At 38.3% G+C, this 20,562-nt stretch overlaps 1 protein-coding gene across 5 annotated transcripts in view; it reads left to right on the top strand.

Annotated features, from left to right (window-relative positions):
- Window positions 1-20,562, top strand: part of USP32 (ubiquitin specific peptidase 32) — a 241,596-nt gene that overhangs the window by 92,995 nt on the left and 128,039 nt on the right. For 4 of the 5 annotated variants that reach the window (XR_004269707.1, XR_004269708.1, XM_032280742.1 and 1 more), the window contains exons 4-5: window positions 4,097-4,215; window positions 9,398-9,557. Coding sequence is in view for 3 of the 5 variants with exons in the window: in XM_032280742.1 (XP_032136633.1) it covers window positions 4,097-4,215; window positions 9,398-9,557 (279 nt within the window). In the remaining 2 variants the exon portion in view is untranslated. Of the gene's footprint in view, window positions 1-4,096; window positions 4,216-9,397; window positions 9,558-18,941; window positions 20,529-20,562 lie in introns of those variants that run through there. The other variant, XM_032280744.1, reaches the window with a different exon arrangement.

Consider the following 20,562-nt stretch of genomic DNA (forward strand, 5'->3'; position numbering starts at 1 on the left):
AAATAAATCTCTTTTTATTATAATAAGTTGCTAGGTCTATAATAGCAGCACAAAATGGATGAAAAAATCATTTTTTACAGAAGTTTTGAAGTATAATTGTCACATAATAATAAGCACATAAATAAAGTATATATTTTGATGTGTGTTCTTTTGTTTTTTTTGGAGAGGACTGGGGACAGAGGAGATAGCTTCACTGTGTAGTCCAGGCTGGAGTGTAGTGGCACATTCCTAGCTCACTGCAGCCCTTAACTCCTGGGCTCAAGTAATCCTCCTACCTCAGCCTCCCACGTAGCTAGGAATATAAGTGCATGCCACCATGCCTAGCTACTTTATCTTATTTTTGTAGAGATAGGGTCTTTCTAGGTTGCCGAGGCTGGACTCAAACTCCTGGCCTCAAGTGATCCTCCTGCCTCTGCCTTCCAGAGTACTAGGATTACAGACATGAGCCATCATACAGTCATATACTTTTATATGTTTTGACACATGTGATATGCCCACTAAACCATTACCATAATCAAGATAATGAATGTATCCATAAACTCAGTTTTATGTATTAGAATATAATTGTGATCTTGGTTTTTCCAAATCAGCGTTTCTGTACCAGCAGAAATATAAATTGGCCCCAGGCAGCAACAATTAAAAATACAGGGCTGGTATGCCAGAGCATGCCTGTAATCCTAGTTATTTGGGAGGCTGAGGCAGGAGGATCTTTTTGAGGCCAGGAACTTAAGGTTCATACAAATAAAATAATATAAATAAAAAAATACAATGTAACACCTATTTTGATAGCATTCACATTGTTTTCGGTATTATAAATAACCTAAGGATGATTTAAAATAATGGGAAGATATGGGTAGGTTATATGTGTCAACTGAAAAAAATTATGATATCTATAAATTTAGAAAGAAGACTTTATTTCTTATAAAGGGTTACAGCCTGCAAGGCGACCATTTTGATAGTTACTGAAATAACTCTTGTCCAATCAAAGCTGTAGCTATAGCTTGTGGAATGGGAGTCAGTTAGTTAGCATTTGGTGCTGAATGAGCTGCATCTGTTTCAGTATTGCTTATCTCAAGGCCAGTGCTTATTGAATAACTGCTAGAGAAAAAGAAAAATGACTGGGTGCGGTAGCTTATGGCTGTAATCCCAGCACTTTGGGAGGCTAAGACAGGTGGATCACCTGAGGTCAGGAGCTCAAGACCGGTCTGACCAATGTTTCTGAAAATATAAAAATTAGCTGAGCGTGATTGCGTGCAACTGTAGTCCCAGCTACTAGGGAGGCTGGGACAGGGGAATTGCTTGAACTCAGGAGGTGGAGGTTGCAGTGAGCCAAGATTACGCTACTGCACTTCAGCCTGGGCGACAGGCAAGACTCTGTCTCAAAAAAAAAGGAAAGGAAAAAGAAAAACCTTGTAGCAGTTAGAACATAGTTTATTCTTTATTGATGGGTTGATTGATACGAGGTTTCATCTTGTCTCCCAGTCTGCAGTGCAGTGGCAAGATAGCTCACTGCAGCCTTGGACCCTTGGGCTCAAGTGATCTTCCTGTTTCAGCCTCCTGAGTAGCTGGGGCTATAGGCATGTGCCGCAATGCCCAGCTAATTCTTAAATTTTTTGTAGTGATAGAGGTGTCATTATGTTGCCCAGTCTGGTTTGAACTCCTGGCCTCAAGTGATTCTCTAGTCTTGGCATCCCAAAGTGCTGGGATTACGTATGTGAGCCACCACACCCAGCAGTTTATTCTTTAAGTGTAGAGGTACATGACTTAATCCTTGCCTGGCATAGCGTTAGGACTTGTTTACAACTTGGTATCTTTTTGCCACAAAGTCTGTCAGTCTTGATGTTTATTTTAATGTTAATGCTGTTTAGCTGTTGTATCTAAACTGCAAAAGGGATTGGGATAATGAGATGTGTCTGACTGCCCATCCCCTCATGACCAGTATCTCTGTTTTTAAGGATTTTCTGGGATCCCTTTGGCCAAGAGAGAGAGTCTGTTCAGTTGATTGGGGTGCTTAGGATTTTCTTTTTAGTTTTCATGTGCAAATACCATGCCATTTTATGTGAGGCTTGAGCACCTGCAGATTTTGGTGTCTTTGGGGGTTCTGTAACTAATCCCCTATGGATACTGAGGTACAACTGGTAACAATTTTTAAAGTCACAAACATATATTTTAAAAGTTTCTTCATTTTTAAAATATGATTGTATTAGTTTTCTAGGGCTGCCTTAACAAAGCACCACAAACTGGGTAGCTTAGAACAACAGATATTTATTATCTCACAGTTATAAAGGCTAAAAGTCCAAAATCAAAGTGTCAGCAGGGCCTTGCTTTCTCTGAAACCTGGGGAAAATTTCCCAGGTAGGAAAAATTCTCTCTTGCTTCTCGTGATGACTGACAATCCTTGGGGTTCCTTGGCCTGCAGCTATCATTCTAATCCCTGCCTCTCTTATCACATAGCTTTTTTTCTGTTTGTGGTTATCTTTTATTCTTATAAGGGCACCAGTCATATTATATTGGGTCCCACCCTAATAACCTCATCTTCACTTGATTACATCTGCAAGGACTGTTTCCACATAATCTCAAAGGCACAGGTACTTCAAGGTTAGGACTTCAGTATATCTTTAGGGGGATATAGTTCAGCCTATAACAACAATATTTCAAATATACATATAATACGTACCTCACCTAGCTTTACTATTTCTTAACATTGTATCATTTGTCCCTGATTTGATTTAAAAAAATATATTACAACTAAGGTGAGGTTCTCTTTGTATCCCTTCATGATTCCATTCTGTTCTTCCCTCTACAGAGGTTACCACTTTCACGAATTTGGTGGTCTTTCATTCCTCATGCTGGTTTTTATACATTTGTAACATGTTTATGTGTCCTTAAACATTGTCAGTTTCTTTGCAGGTTTAAAGTTTTAAACAAATGGTACACGTTAGTTTCCCCTTATCTGCACGGATATGTTCCAAGACCCTCCCAGTGGATGTCTGAAACCATAGATAGTCCCAAACCCCATATATACTATTTCTTCCTATACATACGTATCTATGATAAAGTTTAATTTAAAAATTAAACTTTAAGATATTAACACAGAAAGATATTAACAAAAATAACAGTAAGATAGTACTATTGTAACAATATACTCTAATAAAATTTATGTGAATATGGTCTCTCTCTCTCTCTTAAAATACTTTATCGTACTGTACTCACCCTTCTTGTGATCTGTAAGTCTGTAAGTCTGATAACCAAAATGACCGCTAAGCAACTAATAGGCGAGTAACATGGGGATATACTGGACAACAGGATCATTCAGGTCCCAGGTGGGATAAAGAGGGAGGCAAGAATTTTATCATGTTACTCAAAACGATGTGCAATTTAAAGCTTATGTATTGTTCATTTCTGGAAATTTCCATTTAATATTTTTGGACCTCTGCTAACCACATGTGACTGAAACCTTGGAAAGCAAAACCATGGATAAGTGGGTACTACTGTACTATACAGATGGTTTTGCCATTTGCTATATTTTTTATATTTATCCATCTCAAACTCTTACTTTAAAAAAAAAAAAACACTTTAACTTCTATATAGTATTTCATTATGTGTATCTCATTTTCCCTGTTCTCTTGTTGATAGGCATTTGTCTCTGTTTTCTAATTTTTGCTCTTACAAACAGTACTTCAGTGAACATCGTGTATTTTGTACACAGGTATCGGTGTTTTTCAAAGATGGAAGTGGAGTTTCTGGCATACCTCTTGACCTGTACTAGGTTTTGCCAAATTATTCATGAAAGTGGTTACAATAATTTATGTTCCTGTTAAGAGTGTACATGAGGCCCTGTTTCTCCTAGTCTTTGCTGACACTTCGTATTGTTATACCTAAAGATTTTTGCAAATTTGGCATGTTTGAAAAGATATTATACTGCTGTTTAAAATTTTGGTTGCTGGATTATTTTAAGGAATAAACTAAATTATATGTATAAAGTGCTTGGCCCTAGTAGTCACTCAGTTATTGTAGCTTTTTCTTTTCTCCCTACTTCCACCAAGGTATACTGACCTTTGTTAAGATTAATTTATTCTATCTTTCTTTCTCTTAGACATTTTTAGTCTTTTTTCAAGTGAATCTGGGAACTATGTTATACGGGAAGAAATGGAAAGAATGCTCCATGTGGTGGATGGTAAAGTCCCAGATACGCTCAGGAAGTGTTTCTCAGAGGTATATTTAAAGATTTACATTTTATCCCTTTTTGTTGACAAAGTATTAACTCTTAGTTGTATAATATGTTTTAAGTGTGACAAATAGATGTTTATGTGCAGATTACTCCTGGCATTTTTAGACTTATTGATGTTTCTATTTATGTGCTATCCATGACTCTCATTACTGGTATATTTGTGAATCTGAAAATTTTCAATTCTATTGTAAAGGCAACTATTCATACTTAGAGTATAATGAAACACAATCCTATATACTCACACTAACATACTAGTACACACACACACACACACACACACACACACACACACCTGCAGAAACCTGAAACAGTGCTCATGTTGTAGTGTCATTGCTTTTCATCATGGATATCATTCATTCATTAGCTTTGAGCCATCTGTGACCTGTTTTATCAAGGCCTATTTCCTCATTTATTTCCCCTAGTTGATTTGCATAGTGAAATGCTTGTGTTAAAAAATTGTCGTCTTCGGGCAGGCAAGGTGGCTCACAACTCTAATCCAAGTACTTTGGGCGGCCCAGGTGAGATCTCTTGAGCCCAGGAGTTCAAGACCAGCCTGGACAATGTAGCAATACCCTAACTCTACTGGGTGGGGTGTGGGGAGGGGATGGGGAGTCATTTTTTCTGTTTTCAAAAATAATATATTTTCATTGTGTCTTCATAGAAAAATTAAACAATAGAAACAATTCAACAATCTTTAACAGAGAGAATTATTTTATTTTTCTTTTCAGAGGCCTGCTAGTATGTGAAATGTCCTTAGTGCTTGTAGAGTAAAAATCCCTTTAGAAATTCTGATTATTTCATGCAGCACTCAGTGCTGCCCAATTTCTTATGGGTGGCTTTTTGACACAATTCTATTTTACCAGTATGACAGTCCTTCGCTGTTCTTTGTTTTATTCTGGGAGTATAGCTGCACCTTCACGACTATATGGACATTGATTGTCCATACTTCGGCCATATGCATGTATCTGGTTCTGATTATATCTTTGGACTGTCTATCACTAGTTTCTTACCACTCTGGTTTTGAATGTCTCCTGTGTTGATAGCACCTGGTGATACCTCTTTCTTGCTTTTGAGCTTAGCTCTGCAGTTTTTGGTGGTGGTTGTGGTGTTACATTTTATCCAGCATTTTGCAATGTCAGCTGCAAAAGGATCAGCTTCCTGTGTTTTTGTTTGTGACATATTGACTGGAAGTTGCTGTGATAGTATTTTACTACTTCAGGACAAACTGAGCTATGATTTGTTTGTTTTTTCCCCATAATAAAAACTTACTTGTAAGAAAAAAGGATAATCTAGCAAACCTGATTGATTGGATTTTTGATGTAGATGTCCAAAACATTAATACTCTCTGTTCTTTTTCAGGAAGTATGCATATTTTTTCATTTTAATAAGGTTTATGCAGACATTTTCATTTTGTAGATGGAAGCAAAGTGTGGCTGGCCACCCAGTTCTCTCAAAATTTAAGCACAGTAGCAGGCACATGTATTAGCTGATAATTAGTGCTATAGGGGAAAATAAAGTAGAATAAGGGGAAAAGGTGGTGATAGAGAAAAGGCATCTGAATGTTGTTATTTTATTTATTTAGTTAGTTTTTGAGCCAGAATCTTGCTCTGTCACCCAGGCTGGAGTGCAGTGATGCCATCTTGGCTCCCTGCAGCCTCCGCCTTCCGGGTTCTAGCGATTCTCCTGCCTCAGCCTTCCAGGTAGCTGGGACTATAGGCATGCACCACCACGGCTGGCTAATTTTTGTATTTTTAGTATAGACGGGGTTTCAATTGGGCAGGCCGATCTTGAACTCCTGGCCTCAAGTGATCTGCCTGCCTTGGCCTCCCAAAGTGCTGGCATTACAGGCGTGAGCCACTGCACTGCCCCACCTGAATGTTGTTATTTTATATAGAATGGTTAATTCTGTCAGGTAAAGTAAGACTTGAATAAAGAATTTATAGCAAGTGAGAAAGAAAACCATGAAGATATCTGGGGGAACCACTTCTCATCAAGAGAATATAGCAAAGGCCTTGAGTTACGGGTGTACTTGGTATGTCCAAGGAACAATAGAAAGGCCAATTTAGTTGGAATGGTGTGAAAACAGAATGGTAGGAAATGAAGTTATAGAGATTATTAGAGAGTAGGGTGGGGGGCAGATTATATATTGCCCTATAGGACAATGTGAGTCCTTTAACTTACCCTGAGTGAGATGGAAACCACTGGAGGGTTTTGAGTAGAGAAGTAATTAAATATGAGTTTTGGTTTTTTTTAAACACATGATCACTTTAGATCTTATGTGGGAAGTAGGCTGAACCCAGTCCAATTGAGGTATCTGAATAATCCGTGTGTGAGGATGGTCATTTAGATCATGGCGTAGCAGTGAGGTTGAGGTAATGAGAAGTTTTTAGATTCTGCATTTATTTCAAAGGCAGAGTTGGCCTAGAATGTTTTCTTGTATTAATTATGGACTATGATAGAATGGGTAGTGTGAAGATGATTAGTGTTTAGCCTGATTTAGTAAATGAGTGGAGTTACCACTAATGTAGATGGCTAAGAGTAATGGAGAAGTAGGTTTGGAGGTTGGATATCAAGAAAGATGTAATTAAACTTGAGGATCCTATTAGACACTCGTGGAGTTGTCAGATGTGATTTTTTATAAATAAATCTGTTGCTGAAGGGAAAGGATTTGTTGTTGGTTTACAGGTAAGGAAGAGATCATCTAGGAGTAAGTTTAGATAGAAAACAGATTGGAAGAATGAGTCCTGGATGAGTTTAAAGTTTGGAGAGATGAAGAGGACTCAAAACAGGAGATTAAGAAATGGCCTGCAAGAAAAGAGGATTGATAAAAGATAATAGTGTCCTGGCAGCCAACTGAGGACAATGTTTCAAAAAGGAAGGAGAACTCAACTATGTCAAATACACTGAAAGATCTAGTGAGTTGAGCTTTGATCACTGAGAAGTGATCATTAAATTTGGTGACCTGCAGGTAGGTCATTGGTGTAGGTCCTGTGGAGATAAAAAATTGCTGGTGTCAGGATACTAGATGGAATGTACTCATAAGAGGAAATTGTGATGGGAAGAGTGGAATGCTTAAATTTTCAATTATGGGAAGAGGAAGTTACTATAATAAAGATGTCATAAGGCTATGGTAGTTAATGCCTGAGTTGGTGGTGTCTTTAATGAATAGATCTTTAGAGTAGAAAAGATCAAAGAAATGTGAGGCTCATATATGTGGCTGTGGCTATTTGAATTATTAGATGTTTCTAGTTGGTATAAAACCAACATTGTAAATGGGGTAATGGTATCTGATTCAACTATTTGATTTATTTGCCTGCTGTAATATCTGAGTAGTGTGTCTGATGATTGCATGCAGAACTTTGCTATCCTAGTATTTATATTAGAATAGGTTAATTCAGACCTTCAATAACAATGCTTTGTGTTGTTTTTGTATTTATACACACACACACACACACACACACACACACACAGAGAGAGAGAGAGAAGGAGAGAGAAGGAGAGAAGCATTTTAGCTAAAATATAAAGACCTCACACTTAGGTTTAAGTGATATGGGTCGCAGCTTTTTCTGTCTTGTGCTTTATTATTAGCCTTGTCAGATGCAGTTATAAAGGAATCTACCTAGGTGTTGTATGAAGTTTTTTCCTACTGACTTTTTTTAGATTATTGACGCTTAAAATGGAAATTTATATTTTATACCATTCTTCCCTTTTTAAAGAGATTCATGACTCAAAAACATTTAAAAAATCAGATTTGACAGTGGGATTTCTGTTCTACAGTTATGTGGAATGATTCCCAATGGGCAAGTGAATTTCAGAGATTATTTTGTATTTCACTCAGTCAGCCAGGCAGTGTGGTAACTTTGGAGCCTGGACTACCTGAGTTCAGTCCTCTTTCTTCCACTGTATAACAGTGGGCAAATTCCTTAAACTTTTGGTGTCTTGGTTTTTTCATGTGCAAAATGGGGTTAATAGTGTCTTCTGTAGAGAGTGCTTTGAAGATTAAATTATAGAGTAGTTCTTAGGACATTGTAAACACTTGGTATTAGCTATATGTGAAGGTGGTAGAAAGGTCTTCCTGACGATAGCATCGGATCTCACAGGTTAAGGGATTAGTTTCGTAAAACTGCCCCCTAGACGTCTTCACTAGTTAATCATGATTGATTAAATCATTGGCCATTGGTAATCAGCTCAACTTTTAGCCCTCTCCCCTCCCTAGAGGTTAGGAGTGGGGCTGAAAGTCCCAACCCTCTAATCATTGTTTTTCTCCAGTGGCCAGCCCCCATCCTGAGGCTATCTAGCAGCCCCCCACCCAGCCTTGGGTCAATTCATTAGTGTGCAGAGTCATTTATCACTTTGGAGATCACAAGAATTTTAGGAGTTGTATGCCAGAAAAAAAGATGAAGACCAAATATATATTTAACAATATCACAACCACTAAGAAATTACAATTGAGAGATGCTATTGATTTTAAGACTTACCCCCATGTCAGAGATGTTAATGTATGTAAAACTGTGCATCAGCTTGTAGAATTTATACTACTAAGCTTCTCTCTAGACTAAACATGGGACACAGAAGGAATATGGGTAGGAGCTCTCATCTCTAAATATGTTGGCAGTGTCCTCATATGTCCCTGCAACATGTCTGAATGTCATGTTGATGCCTTCTGGGATCCTGATTGTCCACTCTAGAAGGACTCCTGGCTAGTTGTTTTTAATTTACAAATGAAATTTTAAAAGTATTTTAATTCCACACAGATTTAATTAAAATATAGTAACTCAGGCTATATTGAAGAGTGCTAAGGAAGAGGGATAAAGCAAGTGAAAAATTGGATTTATTAAGTGTTTAAAGAAATGCAGTTTACTGATTTGGGGGTGTACTTTAGCAAACAAAATATGGCTTATTGGCAGTGTACTGCTTTACTGAATTGATGAAATAATTTGTAATTAAACAAAGTGGTTTTATGCAAGTAGAAGTTATGAAGTACAGTTATTTTTGAAAACAGTTTGATTTCCAAATATATAGTGCCCTGCAGTGTTACTAGATAATCGTTCCTTTGTAGATAATAGAAAGATAAATGAAAACTAATTGCAAATTTCAGGTTGTGCAGGTTGCAAGTAAGATAGCTTAAAATTTCACTAAACTTATGTTTTCTTGTTTTAATTTTAGGGTGAAAAGGTAAACTATGAAAAGTTTAGAAATTGGCTTTTTCTAAACAAAGATGCTTTTACCTTCTCTCGATGGCTTCTATCTGGAGGTGTGTATGTTACCCTCACTGATGATAGTGATACTCCTACTTTCTACCAAACTCTGGCTGGAGTCACACATTGTAAGTAATGACATTTCATTGTTTTTTTGCTTTTTTATACATAATTTGCTGGTAATATGAGAATATGCTTATAAGGGAGAAATTTCTTTAAATTTTTAATTTTTTTATTTTTTTGAGATAGGATCTTGCTCTGTCCCAGGCTGGAGTGCAGTGGCATGATTGTGGCTTATGGCAGCCTTGACCTAGGAGGCTCAAGCAATCGTCTCACTTCATCCTCCCAAGCAGCTGGGACTACAGGCACTCACCACCATGTCTGGCTAATTTTTTTCTCTTTTGCAGAGACTGCAGGGTCTATGTTGCCTATACTGGTCTTGAACTCCTGGGCTCAAGTTATCCTCCCACCTCAGTTTCCCAAAATGCTGGGATTACAGTTGTGAGTTGCTGTGCCCAGCTGAGAATTTTTTTTTTTTTTTTTGGTCAGTGTTTTGTTTTTTCAAAATGCAATAAAAAGAAATGCTGGAGCATGGAAAATATAGCCCTCTGTGAATTGTCCTTATCCAAGCTGTATTAGTTTCCTAGGGTTGCTGTAACAAATTACCACAATTGGTAAACTGAAATAAGACATTTACCCTCAGTTTTAACAGCTGAAATCAAGATGTTTATAGGGATGTGTTCCCTCTGAAGTCCTGTTATAGAACCAGAATGGAGTCTGCTTACCTGGCTCAGTAAAAGCAGATATCTACACCAGAGGTTTTTGTAGCGGTAGAAAGGAAGATGCTTATTTATAGGGCATCAAGCAAAGAGGACCAGGTAGATAAATGCTCAAAGCCTGACCTCCCCAAGGCTCTTGGGTAAGGCAAGGGTAAGTTTCAGGAATATAGAAGCTACAGGGAAAAATCATAAATCAATACATGGAGGATACTCATTGGTTTTGGCCTAAAGGGGTAGGATATCTTGAAGGGGGAGCTTACAGGTCATAGGTAGGTAGACAGATTAAAAGATTTTCTCGGCCGGGCGCGGTGGCTCAAGCCTGTAATCCCAGCACTGTGGGAGGCCGAGGCGGGTGGATCACGAGGTCAAGAGATCGAGACCATCCCGGTCAACATGGTGAAACCCCGTCTCTACTAAAAATACAAAAAAATTAGCTGGGCATGGTGGCGCGTGCCTGTAATCCCAGCGACTCAGGAGGCTGGGGCAGGAGAATTGCCTGAACCCGGGAGGCGGAGGTTGCGGTGAGCCGAGATCGCGCCATTGCACTCCAGCCTGGGTAACAAGAGCAAAACTCCGTCTCAAAAAAAAAAAAAAAAAAAGATTTTCTCATTTGCAATTGGTTAAGGAAGAGAGGCATCTTTTTTAAAATTTGAGGTCAGCAGGAAAGAACATTAACTGGCTCATGGGTGTGACTCCCTCCAGGCCCCTCAGGAAGAAATTTATTTATTTTATTTTAATTAATTAATTTGAGATGGAGTATTGCTCTGTTGCCCAGGCTGGAGTGCAATGGCAGGATCTCAGCTCACAGCAACCTTCGCCTCCCAGGTTCAAGCGATTCTTCAGCCTCAGCCTCATGAGTAGCTGGTATTACAGGCGCCTGCCACCATGGCTGGCTAATTTTTTGTATTTTTAGCAGAGAAGAGTTAAAACTGTTGGCCAGGCTGGTTTCAAACTCCTGAACTCAAGTGATCGTCCTGCCTCGGCCTCCAAAGTGCTAGGATTATAGGCATGAGCCACCACACCAGGCCTGGGAAGAAATTTAGAACAAAGAAGGATGGTAAGCATTCAGTCTTTAGTTACCCTGTAGTCTAAGGTCTGATCAGCTCAGTGGGGGTCCTCAGTTGGGGGTCTGTGCTTCTGAATGACAACTCAGGGACGCATATTAAGATGTTATCTTTAGTTGCTATAGGGAAATTAAACATCTTTTAGGCCGCCGTTACTTTCTGGCTTTTAATAGTTACTTACTTCTCAGGGCTGGCTAGATGCTTGGAGTTTCACTTCAAGGAACTCATGATTTTCCTTCATGCATGCGGGAACCCCTCAGCAACTCAAAAGGTGCTTCCTGCTCTGCCTCAGTCCCTAGAGAACAATTATTCCTTGCCTCTTCCATTTTTGGTGACCCCAGGCATTCCTTGGTTTGTGGCAGCATCTCCCGTTCTTTACAACTCTGTCTTCACATGGCCTTCTCTGTGTGTTTCTATGTCCTTTCCTCTTTGGATTCAGAGCCTAGGCTAAATCCAGGATAATTTTACTTCAAGATCTTTAATTCATTATATCCGAAAAGACCCTATTTCCAAATAAGGTCATGTTCTGAGGTTCCAGATAATCGTGAATCTTTAGGAGACAGTATTCAATTCACTACAAAGGCCTAAGTGTTAATTTCTACTGTTCTTTCCATTGGAAACAGACAACTGTTAATACCTATACTCTGCATTTCCTTTTTTTTGAGACAGAGTCTTGTTCTTTTTTGCCCAGGCTAGGATGCAGTGGTGTGATCTCAGCTTACTGCAGCCTCTGGCTCCAGAATTCAAGCGATTCTCCTGCCTCAGCCTTCCATGTAGCTGTGATTACAGGCATGCACCACCATGCCTGGTTAATTTTTGTATTTTTCGTAGAAACAGGCTTCACTATGTTGGCCAGGCTGGTCTTGAACTCTTGACCTCAGGTGATCCACCCGCCTCAACCTCCCAAAGTGCTGGAATTACAGGCATGAGCCACCATGCCTGGCCTGCTTTTCCTTATGCTTTTTTCTATCACTGAAATGCCTCCTCCTTTGCTTCTATCTGTTAAATCCTAACAATCATCCATGAAGACTTAAATCACATACCCTGTTTTTTTTTATGAAATCTTTCCTTACCTTCTTATCAGAAATTATTTCTTATTCCTCTGAACTCTGATAACACCTTACTTGTACCCTTCTTCAATGAATTTATCCCATTCATCTTTGTATTATAACCATGGCATTCTGCTTATTTGTACATGTCATGTCTCCTAATTCATAGGATCCTTTCCGGCAGAGGGAGTCTTTATTACTATTCTGTCTTTCCTCTGCCCCAGGCCAAGCCTAAATAAGTATTTGCTGACTGAATAGAGGAATTGGGGTGTCAGGAGCTATTTGTACCTATTGTTTTATATGATTTAACTACTAATTACATACCAGCTACTTTTTCCCATTTTTATTCTGTTGTTATTAAAAATTCTGACTGATAAGTTCTGGCATAAATAGGCAATGAGCTTGATTCTACTACTTTTTAGTGCCCTTGTCTTTGTTTTAAATAGGAAAGCCTTTTTAAAAAATTATTTTGATTAAAATATTGAGGGAACCTTTTTATACTCACTGTGTAAACTCTAACTTACCTTAATATTTAAATTGTCAGTCATATGGATATTCTGTTGAACTTTCACTTTTATTTGTGATTGTATGGTAAATTATTTTTCTGTTAATATTAACAAGAGTGTGATTGACCGCTTTCCTTAAATGCCTTGTTGTGTTAAAGAAAAAATGATTCTGGCCCGGCGCGGTGGCTCAAGCCTGTAATCCCAGCACTTTGGGAGGCCGAGGCAGGTGGATCACGAGGTCAAGAGATCGAGACCATCCTGGTCAACATGGTGAAACCCCATCTCTACTACAAATACAAAAATTCAGCAGGGCATGGTGGCGTGTGCCTGTAATCCCAGCTACTCAGGAGGCTGAGGCAGGAGAATTGCCTGAACCCAGGAGGCGGAGGTTGCGGTGAGCCGAGATCGCGCCATTGCACTCCAGCCGGGGTAACAAGAGCGAAACTCCGTCTAAAAAAACAAAAAAAAAAAAAAGAAAAAAAGAAAAAATGATTCTGCTTTTTGTTAAAACAGTGAGGAAGACGTTTTTCAAGACTATTCCAATTAAGGGTATTGGAGTAGGGGAGAGAGATCAGCTCAAGTCTCACTGTAAACAAGGACAAGTGGGGATTTATAGCCAAGGATTAAGGTGAAGTGGTCAGTGGATAGAAAAATTGCTAAGAGGAGACATCAAGGGTAGGGGATTCTTGCTAAGGTAGCCCAAGATGAGGGGAATGACTATTGCTGGATTCTTTTTTTTTTTTTTTTTTTTTATTGCTGGATTCTTATCCAAAACTGGCCTATAACAGACCAATGATAAGAAGGGGAACAAGAATGAAACTTAGTAGAATTGAGCTTAAAGGAACCTAAAAATTTGGTCAAGGAGCTAGTCTTAAAAATTTACTTTGAAAGTGGAAGCTGCTTATTGTCTGTTTTGAAGCACTGTATTATTAGAGAAAGCAAACTTATTTAATAAGTCAAACAATTTTCAATATGTTAAAATTCACTTCATTTTATTTGAAAATAATCTTTTCTATTTACCTTTTTATTAATTGGGAAGTCTTTTGGATTTTTAATAGTGTTTAAAAGTTAAAAATACTTTTGCCTTGTTAAAAAATCTTGAATTAGGCCAAGGGTGGTGGCTCATGCCTGTAATCCCAGCACTGGGAGGCTGAGGCGGGTGGAGGTCAGGAGTTTGAGACCAGCCTGACCAACACAATGAAACCCTGTCTCTACTAAAATACAAAAATTAGCTGGGCATGGTGGTGGGTGCCTGTAATCCCAGCTACTCGGGAGGCTTAAGTAGGAGAATTGCTTAAACCAGGAGGTGGAAGTTGCAGTGAGCTGAGATCCCGCCACTGCACTCCAGCCTGGGCGACAGAATGAGACTCTGTCTCCAAAAAAAAAAATATTGAATTATTTGCAACAAATACTCCTGTAGATTCATTGTTTCACCTACAAAAAATGACCTTCTAATTTCTAATGATTGATTTCTTTTTAGTTTCATGTACCCCCAACATCTCTGTAGCATTTTAACACTGTTGACCATTCAGTTTTCTTCAAACTCTTCTCCTTTGGCTTTTGAAACATTGTAGTTTCCTAATATTCTTATTATTTCTTACGAGCCTTTTACTTTTTTTTTTTTTTTTTTTTTTTTTTTTAAGACAGTTTCACTCTTGTCACCCAGGCTGGAATGCAATGGCATGATCTTGGCTCACTGCAACCTCCTCTACCCGGGTTCAAGTGATTCTTCTGCCTCAGCCTCCCGAGTAGCCGGGATTACAGGCATGCACCACCACCCCTGGCTAATTATTTTTGTATTTTTAGTAGAGACGGGGTTTCTCCTGGAAACTCCCGACCTCAGGTGATCTGCCCACCTTGGATTCCTCGGCCTCCCAAAGTGCTGGGATTACAGGCATGAGCCACCGTGCCTGGCCACCTCCTACTTTTAAAATATAAGTTATTTACAGCAGATCAGCCCTTCACTCTTTTTTGTTCTTGGATGATGTACATGCTTTGCTTCATCACAGCCATTTCCATGCTTCACCTATCCATCCTATCTTTGCAGGTGATACCTAGATGAACTTTGCTGCTCTGAGGTATTTCTGAAACTGCAGATTCATTTTAATAAATGCCTCTTGGTTATATTTTCTAGCACATAAATCTCCTATCTAAAGCCAAATTCATCTTTCCCTGCCTTAATCCACCTAAAGGTGTATTTTTTAAAAAGGCAAACATGTTCTTCCTCCTGTGTTTTGTATCCTGGTTGATAGTATTTGCAATTCTAGTGTCTAACTTGACTCACCTTTGACTTTTCTTTATCAAGCTTCATATTAGATCCTATTTATCTTAACTCAGCCGTATTTCTTGCGTCTTTCTTTCTTGCTGCCATCATTACAAGTTTCTTATCTTACTTGTCTTACTGCCTCTCCGTGATACGAAAGGGTGAAGGACAATGCTTTTTATGTATTTTTAATTCACCTTAAATTTCTTTTAATTACTTCACTTCTCTGTTCAGAAATCTAACAAATTCCTTAGCATGGCTTCAGAGTCTCCTAGTTTCCTATACTTGACTTAAATTTTCCATGCTCATTTCTCCTCACATGTGTTATTTGCCTCAACTGCAGAGCACTGGTCAATATACCATGACAACACTATGAACTTTTATATTATAGCTACCCTATATACATCACTCCTAATCTTCCTTCATTTAAGTATGTACCTCATCTTTCAGCCCTTGACAATTGAGATAATTCTTTGTCATCAAAGAGCAATTCAGATGCTGCCTTTTCTGTCATGCCTGCTCATTTCTCTTTGAGTTAATTTATTTTACTATGTGCAACACTTTACATTTATATTTTACTTCTGCAACACTTTACATTTCAATTAAAGCAATTAATTTGTTTTTTGCCCTATGTCTGAGTCTGTTAGAAATGGCTTTGTTTACCCCCACAAGTTGCAAGCCCCTTGAGAATATGACTCGAGTCCTATTCCTCTGATTTTTCTTAGTTTAGTGGGCTAAATGCATGTTGTTGGATTGAACTTTTCAGCCTCTTAAAGCGTACAGTCTAAGTCTTGATTTAAACATTTGATTGGCTCTGGAGTGAGCAGAAGGTATGTGTCCATTTAGGACTGTAAGGCTAAAGCCATACCAAGGAGAAGGACCAAGATAAATCATCATGTTTATATAAGGTGTAATAGCTTCATAGCATGGGGATGCTCTCATAAAGGTGGACTGTGTTTGGCCAGGTGCAGTGGCTCACACCTGTAATCACGGCATTTTGGGAGGTCGAGGCAGGCAGATCATGAGATCAAGAGATCGAGGCCATCCTGGCCAACATGGTGAAACCCCATTTCTACTAAAAATAACAAAAATTAACTGAGTGTGGTGGTGCCTGCCTGTAGTCCCAGCTAATCGAGAGGCTGAGAATCACTTGAACCTGGGAGGCAGAGGTTGCAGTGAGCTGAGATTGGGCCACTGCACTCCAGCCTGGTGACAGAGCGAGACTCCATCTCAAAAAAAAAAAAGGTAGGCTATGTCTTTAGGGGGAAATGAATTATGATATTTATACATTTAAAGAACTGTTGAAAGTTGCAGCGTTTTACCTTCTAAAACTTTTGGTTACCTAAATACATTGATTAGCATTAAGTTTAGGCATGTGAAGGGTCAGTTTGCTTTAAATGTAAGTAATGATTTTATCTGCTCTTACAATGTGGCCATTGATTTCTGTGGTAGTCATTGAAATAAATCAGTAGTGTACAGCAAAAGCCTGAAGAAATATTATACTATTTTCTCAGTTGTTTATAACATTCTTATTTGCTGGCATCTTAATTGAATTTTGTAATATCCTTGTTTCTTGTAAGAGAAATACCCTCAAATTTCAAGTCAACCATAAATCTACTATGGTATATTGGTAGTTACCAGCTATATTGAGCATTGGAATTATTTGGAGAGAGCATTAAAATACCCTCAAAAAACAAGTCAACCATAAATCTACTATGGTATATTGGTAGTTACCAGCTATATTGAGCATTGGAATCATTTGGAAAGAGTATTAAAAGTGCAGGTCATTGGCTCCGTTGGCAAAGAGTTTAGTTAGTGGGCCCTAGGACTCTGTACTTTACAGATATCCAGGGTGATGGTGATGTAGATGGACCATGGACTGCATTTTGAGAAACACTTATAAAATATTTAGTCATTATTCAACCTCTGCGTCACACAGACTATCCCTGGCACTTACTATTGCTGTGGGAAATAGATTTAATCTCTTTCAACTTCTTTTTCCTCCTTTGTAAAACAGGGATAATGATACAATATAACTTATAGGGCTGTTTTAAGGAGTAAATTAGGTAATGCCTTTTATTTTTATTATAAGTACTCAGCCCTGTGCCTGGTATACAGCATGTGTTTTATAATGAATATGCATCCTCTCATATTAATGAACGCTTTGCTTTGTGAATGTCAGTGGTCTTTATCCCTCTGTCTTTAGAGAATAATTGTTTTGGGATCAAGCAGTTTTCAAATAGAGGGCTGTAGATCAGTATAAAAATTAACTTGCCCAGATCTGTAAAAAGAAAGTATTTTTCTTACCACTTTGTTTACTTTTATTTTAAATTTATAAAAACAAAGAACCAACAATAAATTTATTCAACAGACAGCTGAATTGCCGCTGGCTTCAGGCAAGCAGGTACTTTCTTAGTGGATCTTATATGAAAGCATTGTCACAAAGTCATAATTAGTGCTAAGTTTCTTAGAGAAATTCTGACATGGTTAGGTTTACAATTTGATGACTATGATTTATATTACCTATAAATTCTCACTCTGATTCTGGCTAAACAATTCACTATTGATGTCTTTGCAGGCTCTTCTTCTCAAATAATATTTGATACATTGAACTGTTCTAATAATGTGTTAGGAATATGGAAACTTGTGATAAAAATAGGGACTATTATTAACTGATTTATAAATAGACGTTTATTTTAAAGCATCAGCAACTCCATTTAAATTTGTGTAATGAGCCAAGGTGTCTAGGAAACAAAAAGGAATGACAACTTTTAACTTGTAAATAACATTTATATTAGCATGCAGATGCCTTTACTTTTTCATACACAATTATAAAGTAAAATTTGAAAACACAGTAAGTTGAACACACTGCCATGTTTAATCATATTTTGTTCTCTTTTATGTAAATCGCAAAGGAAACTGGGGAGCTATTTGTATTCAATACAGACTTAGAATAACTAACTTATTTGATTTGGCCAGGTGCGGTGGCTCACCCCTGTAATCCCAGCACTTTGAGAGGCTGAGGCGGGCGGATCACCTGAGGTTAGGAGTTCAAGACCAGCCTGGCCAACATGGTGAAACCCTGTCTCTACTAAAAATACATAAATTAGCTGGGCGTGGTGGCATGCACTTGTAATCCCAGCTACCTTGGAGGCTGAGGCAGGAGAATCCCTTGAGCCTGGGAGGCAGAGGTTGCAATGAGCTGAGACCACACCACTGCACTCCAACCTGGGCAACAAGAGTGAAACTCTGTCTCAAAAAAAAATAAAAAATAAAAACTTAATTTGCCCAAGATTTTAGATTTTGTCATGGCAAGTGCATATTTCTGAAGTGCAAATTCCAAACTATTGTTACCTTATCTATTATTTAAATTAAGAAGTAGAGTCAGACTTTAGCTCAAAGTTCAAGTTTTTCTGGTTTAGTACATCTTAACTAATTTTTAATCAAGATGGTTGTATTTTTCTATTATAATTTTCTATTTAAATACATTATTATTATTATTGTTATTTGAGACAGGGTCTGGCTCTGTCGCCCAGGCTGGAGTGCAGTGGCCCTATCTAGGGTCACTGCAACCTCTGCCTCCCAGGCTTAAGCGATCTTCCCACCTCAGCCTCCCCACTATGTTGCACAGGCTGGCCTCAAACTCCTGGGCTAGGATTACAGGTATGAGCCGGCATGCCTGGCTATTTAAATCCTTTAGATTTTATTAGCAAAATTACTTGTGAAATATAAAGTTCTTCTTTTCTTTTTTTCTTTTTTTTTTTTTTTTCTTGAGACAATTTTGTTCTGCTTCCCAGGCGGAAGTGCAGTGGCACAATTATGGCTCAGTGCAGCCTCGACCTCCCAGGCTTAAGGGATCCTCTTGTCTCAGCTTCCTGAGTAGCCGGGGCCACAGGTGCATTTTACCACACCTGGCTAATTTCTAAAACTTCTTTGTAGAGTTGGAGTCTCATCATGTTGCCCAGGCTGGTCTCAATCCTCCCCTGCCACAGACTCCCAAAGTGCTGGGATTACAGGTGTGCGCCACTGTGCCCTGTCAACAGGATTAGTGACAAGTTAATCTTTAAAGCCATTTGTACTGAAGGTACAGGAGAACAGATATGATGTTTGTGATGATGCTCAACATCTTGATGATGATTATGTTCAGAGTCAGAAAGCCTGTATTGGGATCATAAACATTCTGTGTAATTAAAAGTTTGAAATAAGTTAGTGCAGCTCTTCCCTCTCCTCCCCTGATTGTACTTTCAATGCTCAAGCCCATTTTTGCTTTTTCTTGTAATAGACTTTCCTTGTTCATTTTGTCCATAGTTACTTAATACATACAGTTTTGGAGTTTGGCAAGACAGACTATAAACTTAAAATGTATTAGTTTTAATTGATTCGTTTTCATCAGCCTTTCACTATTTTAAATCTGTGCATGCCATCCCCTATACTGTAGTACATGAATAGTCTTCTCCAAGCACAGTCTAGCCATCTCCAAGTCGTCTTCTCTTTGAAATGTCTACATTGTGACTAAAATGCCTACTATTTAACAAGGGGTTTTTGAGTTTTGAGATACATAACTTTTATGTGTTGTTTTATAAAATTAAGGAGTTAGTTTGGTGTATAGGGTTTAAAGATTGTTAATAGAAGGAGAAGGGGTTTCACTAGTTTAGTTATTAGGGTAGTTAGTCATAGACTCTAGTTAAATATTTTTTGGTACTGTGGGATGTTATTTTTCTGTTTTTGTTGGCATCTATTTAAATTTTTTGAACTCTTTGAAGAGTATTTTTTATGACTTTAGAGTGGTTAGTATAAAAACAATAGTTTTTTTTTTTAAAGTAGTATAATAACCTCCTTGGGAGAGGAATAGTAAATTTAAGTTTTGACGATTTGGGAGAGTAATTTTAGTTAGGGATTTTACTTGGGTATGTAACATATTTACGGCTGACTGGAGATTTTTTAAATTAGTATTTATTAGTTGAGATAAGGATATCAGTTTAGGTTTTTTTTGGACTAGAGTGGCAATGTCGATAGTTGTCGACTTAGTTATGTTAAGGATAGCCAGAAGGGGCACAAGGAGTGGGACAGTTCGGCGTGATTCTTAGACCATGAACTGCCTGGTAAATCTGTGTGCTTCTCCTTCATTATCCTCTTATCTGTTAGTGATGTAAGGCTTACAGCCATTTTAAGTAGAACTCAGAAGGTCATTGCTCCTGAGAGGAGATTGTTTTTCAAAAATGTTAAAGAAATGTGTTACTGTATGAAAATAGTTGGATATTGTGCCTGGCTTTTTGGATGAGGATTCACTTCTGGCATTAAAGAGTTGTTGTCTGCAGCTGGAGCCTTTGGTGAGTTGAGACCTGATTAGGATGGCCCAAAGTGCAGACCAAGAACTACTTAGAATGTTGGGAATATGGTATACTGCTGTTGTGACCCAGAAAAAATTATACCTATAGGTGGGTGATAATTTCATTCTTATTTAGCCAATAG

Source organism: Sapajus apella, unplaced genomic scaffold (genome assembly GCF_009761245.1).
Source record: "Sapajus apella isolate SASKATOON/1434 unplaced genomic scaffold, GSC_monkey_1.0 scaffold12, whole genome shotgun sequence".
Taxonomy (NCBI): Eukaryota; Metazoa; Chordata; class Mammalia; order Primates; family Cebidae; genus Sapajus; species Sapajus apella.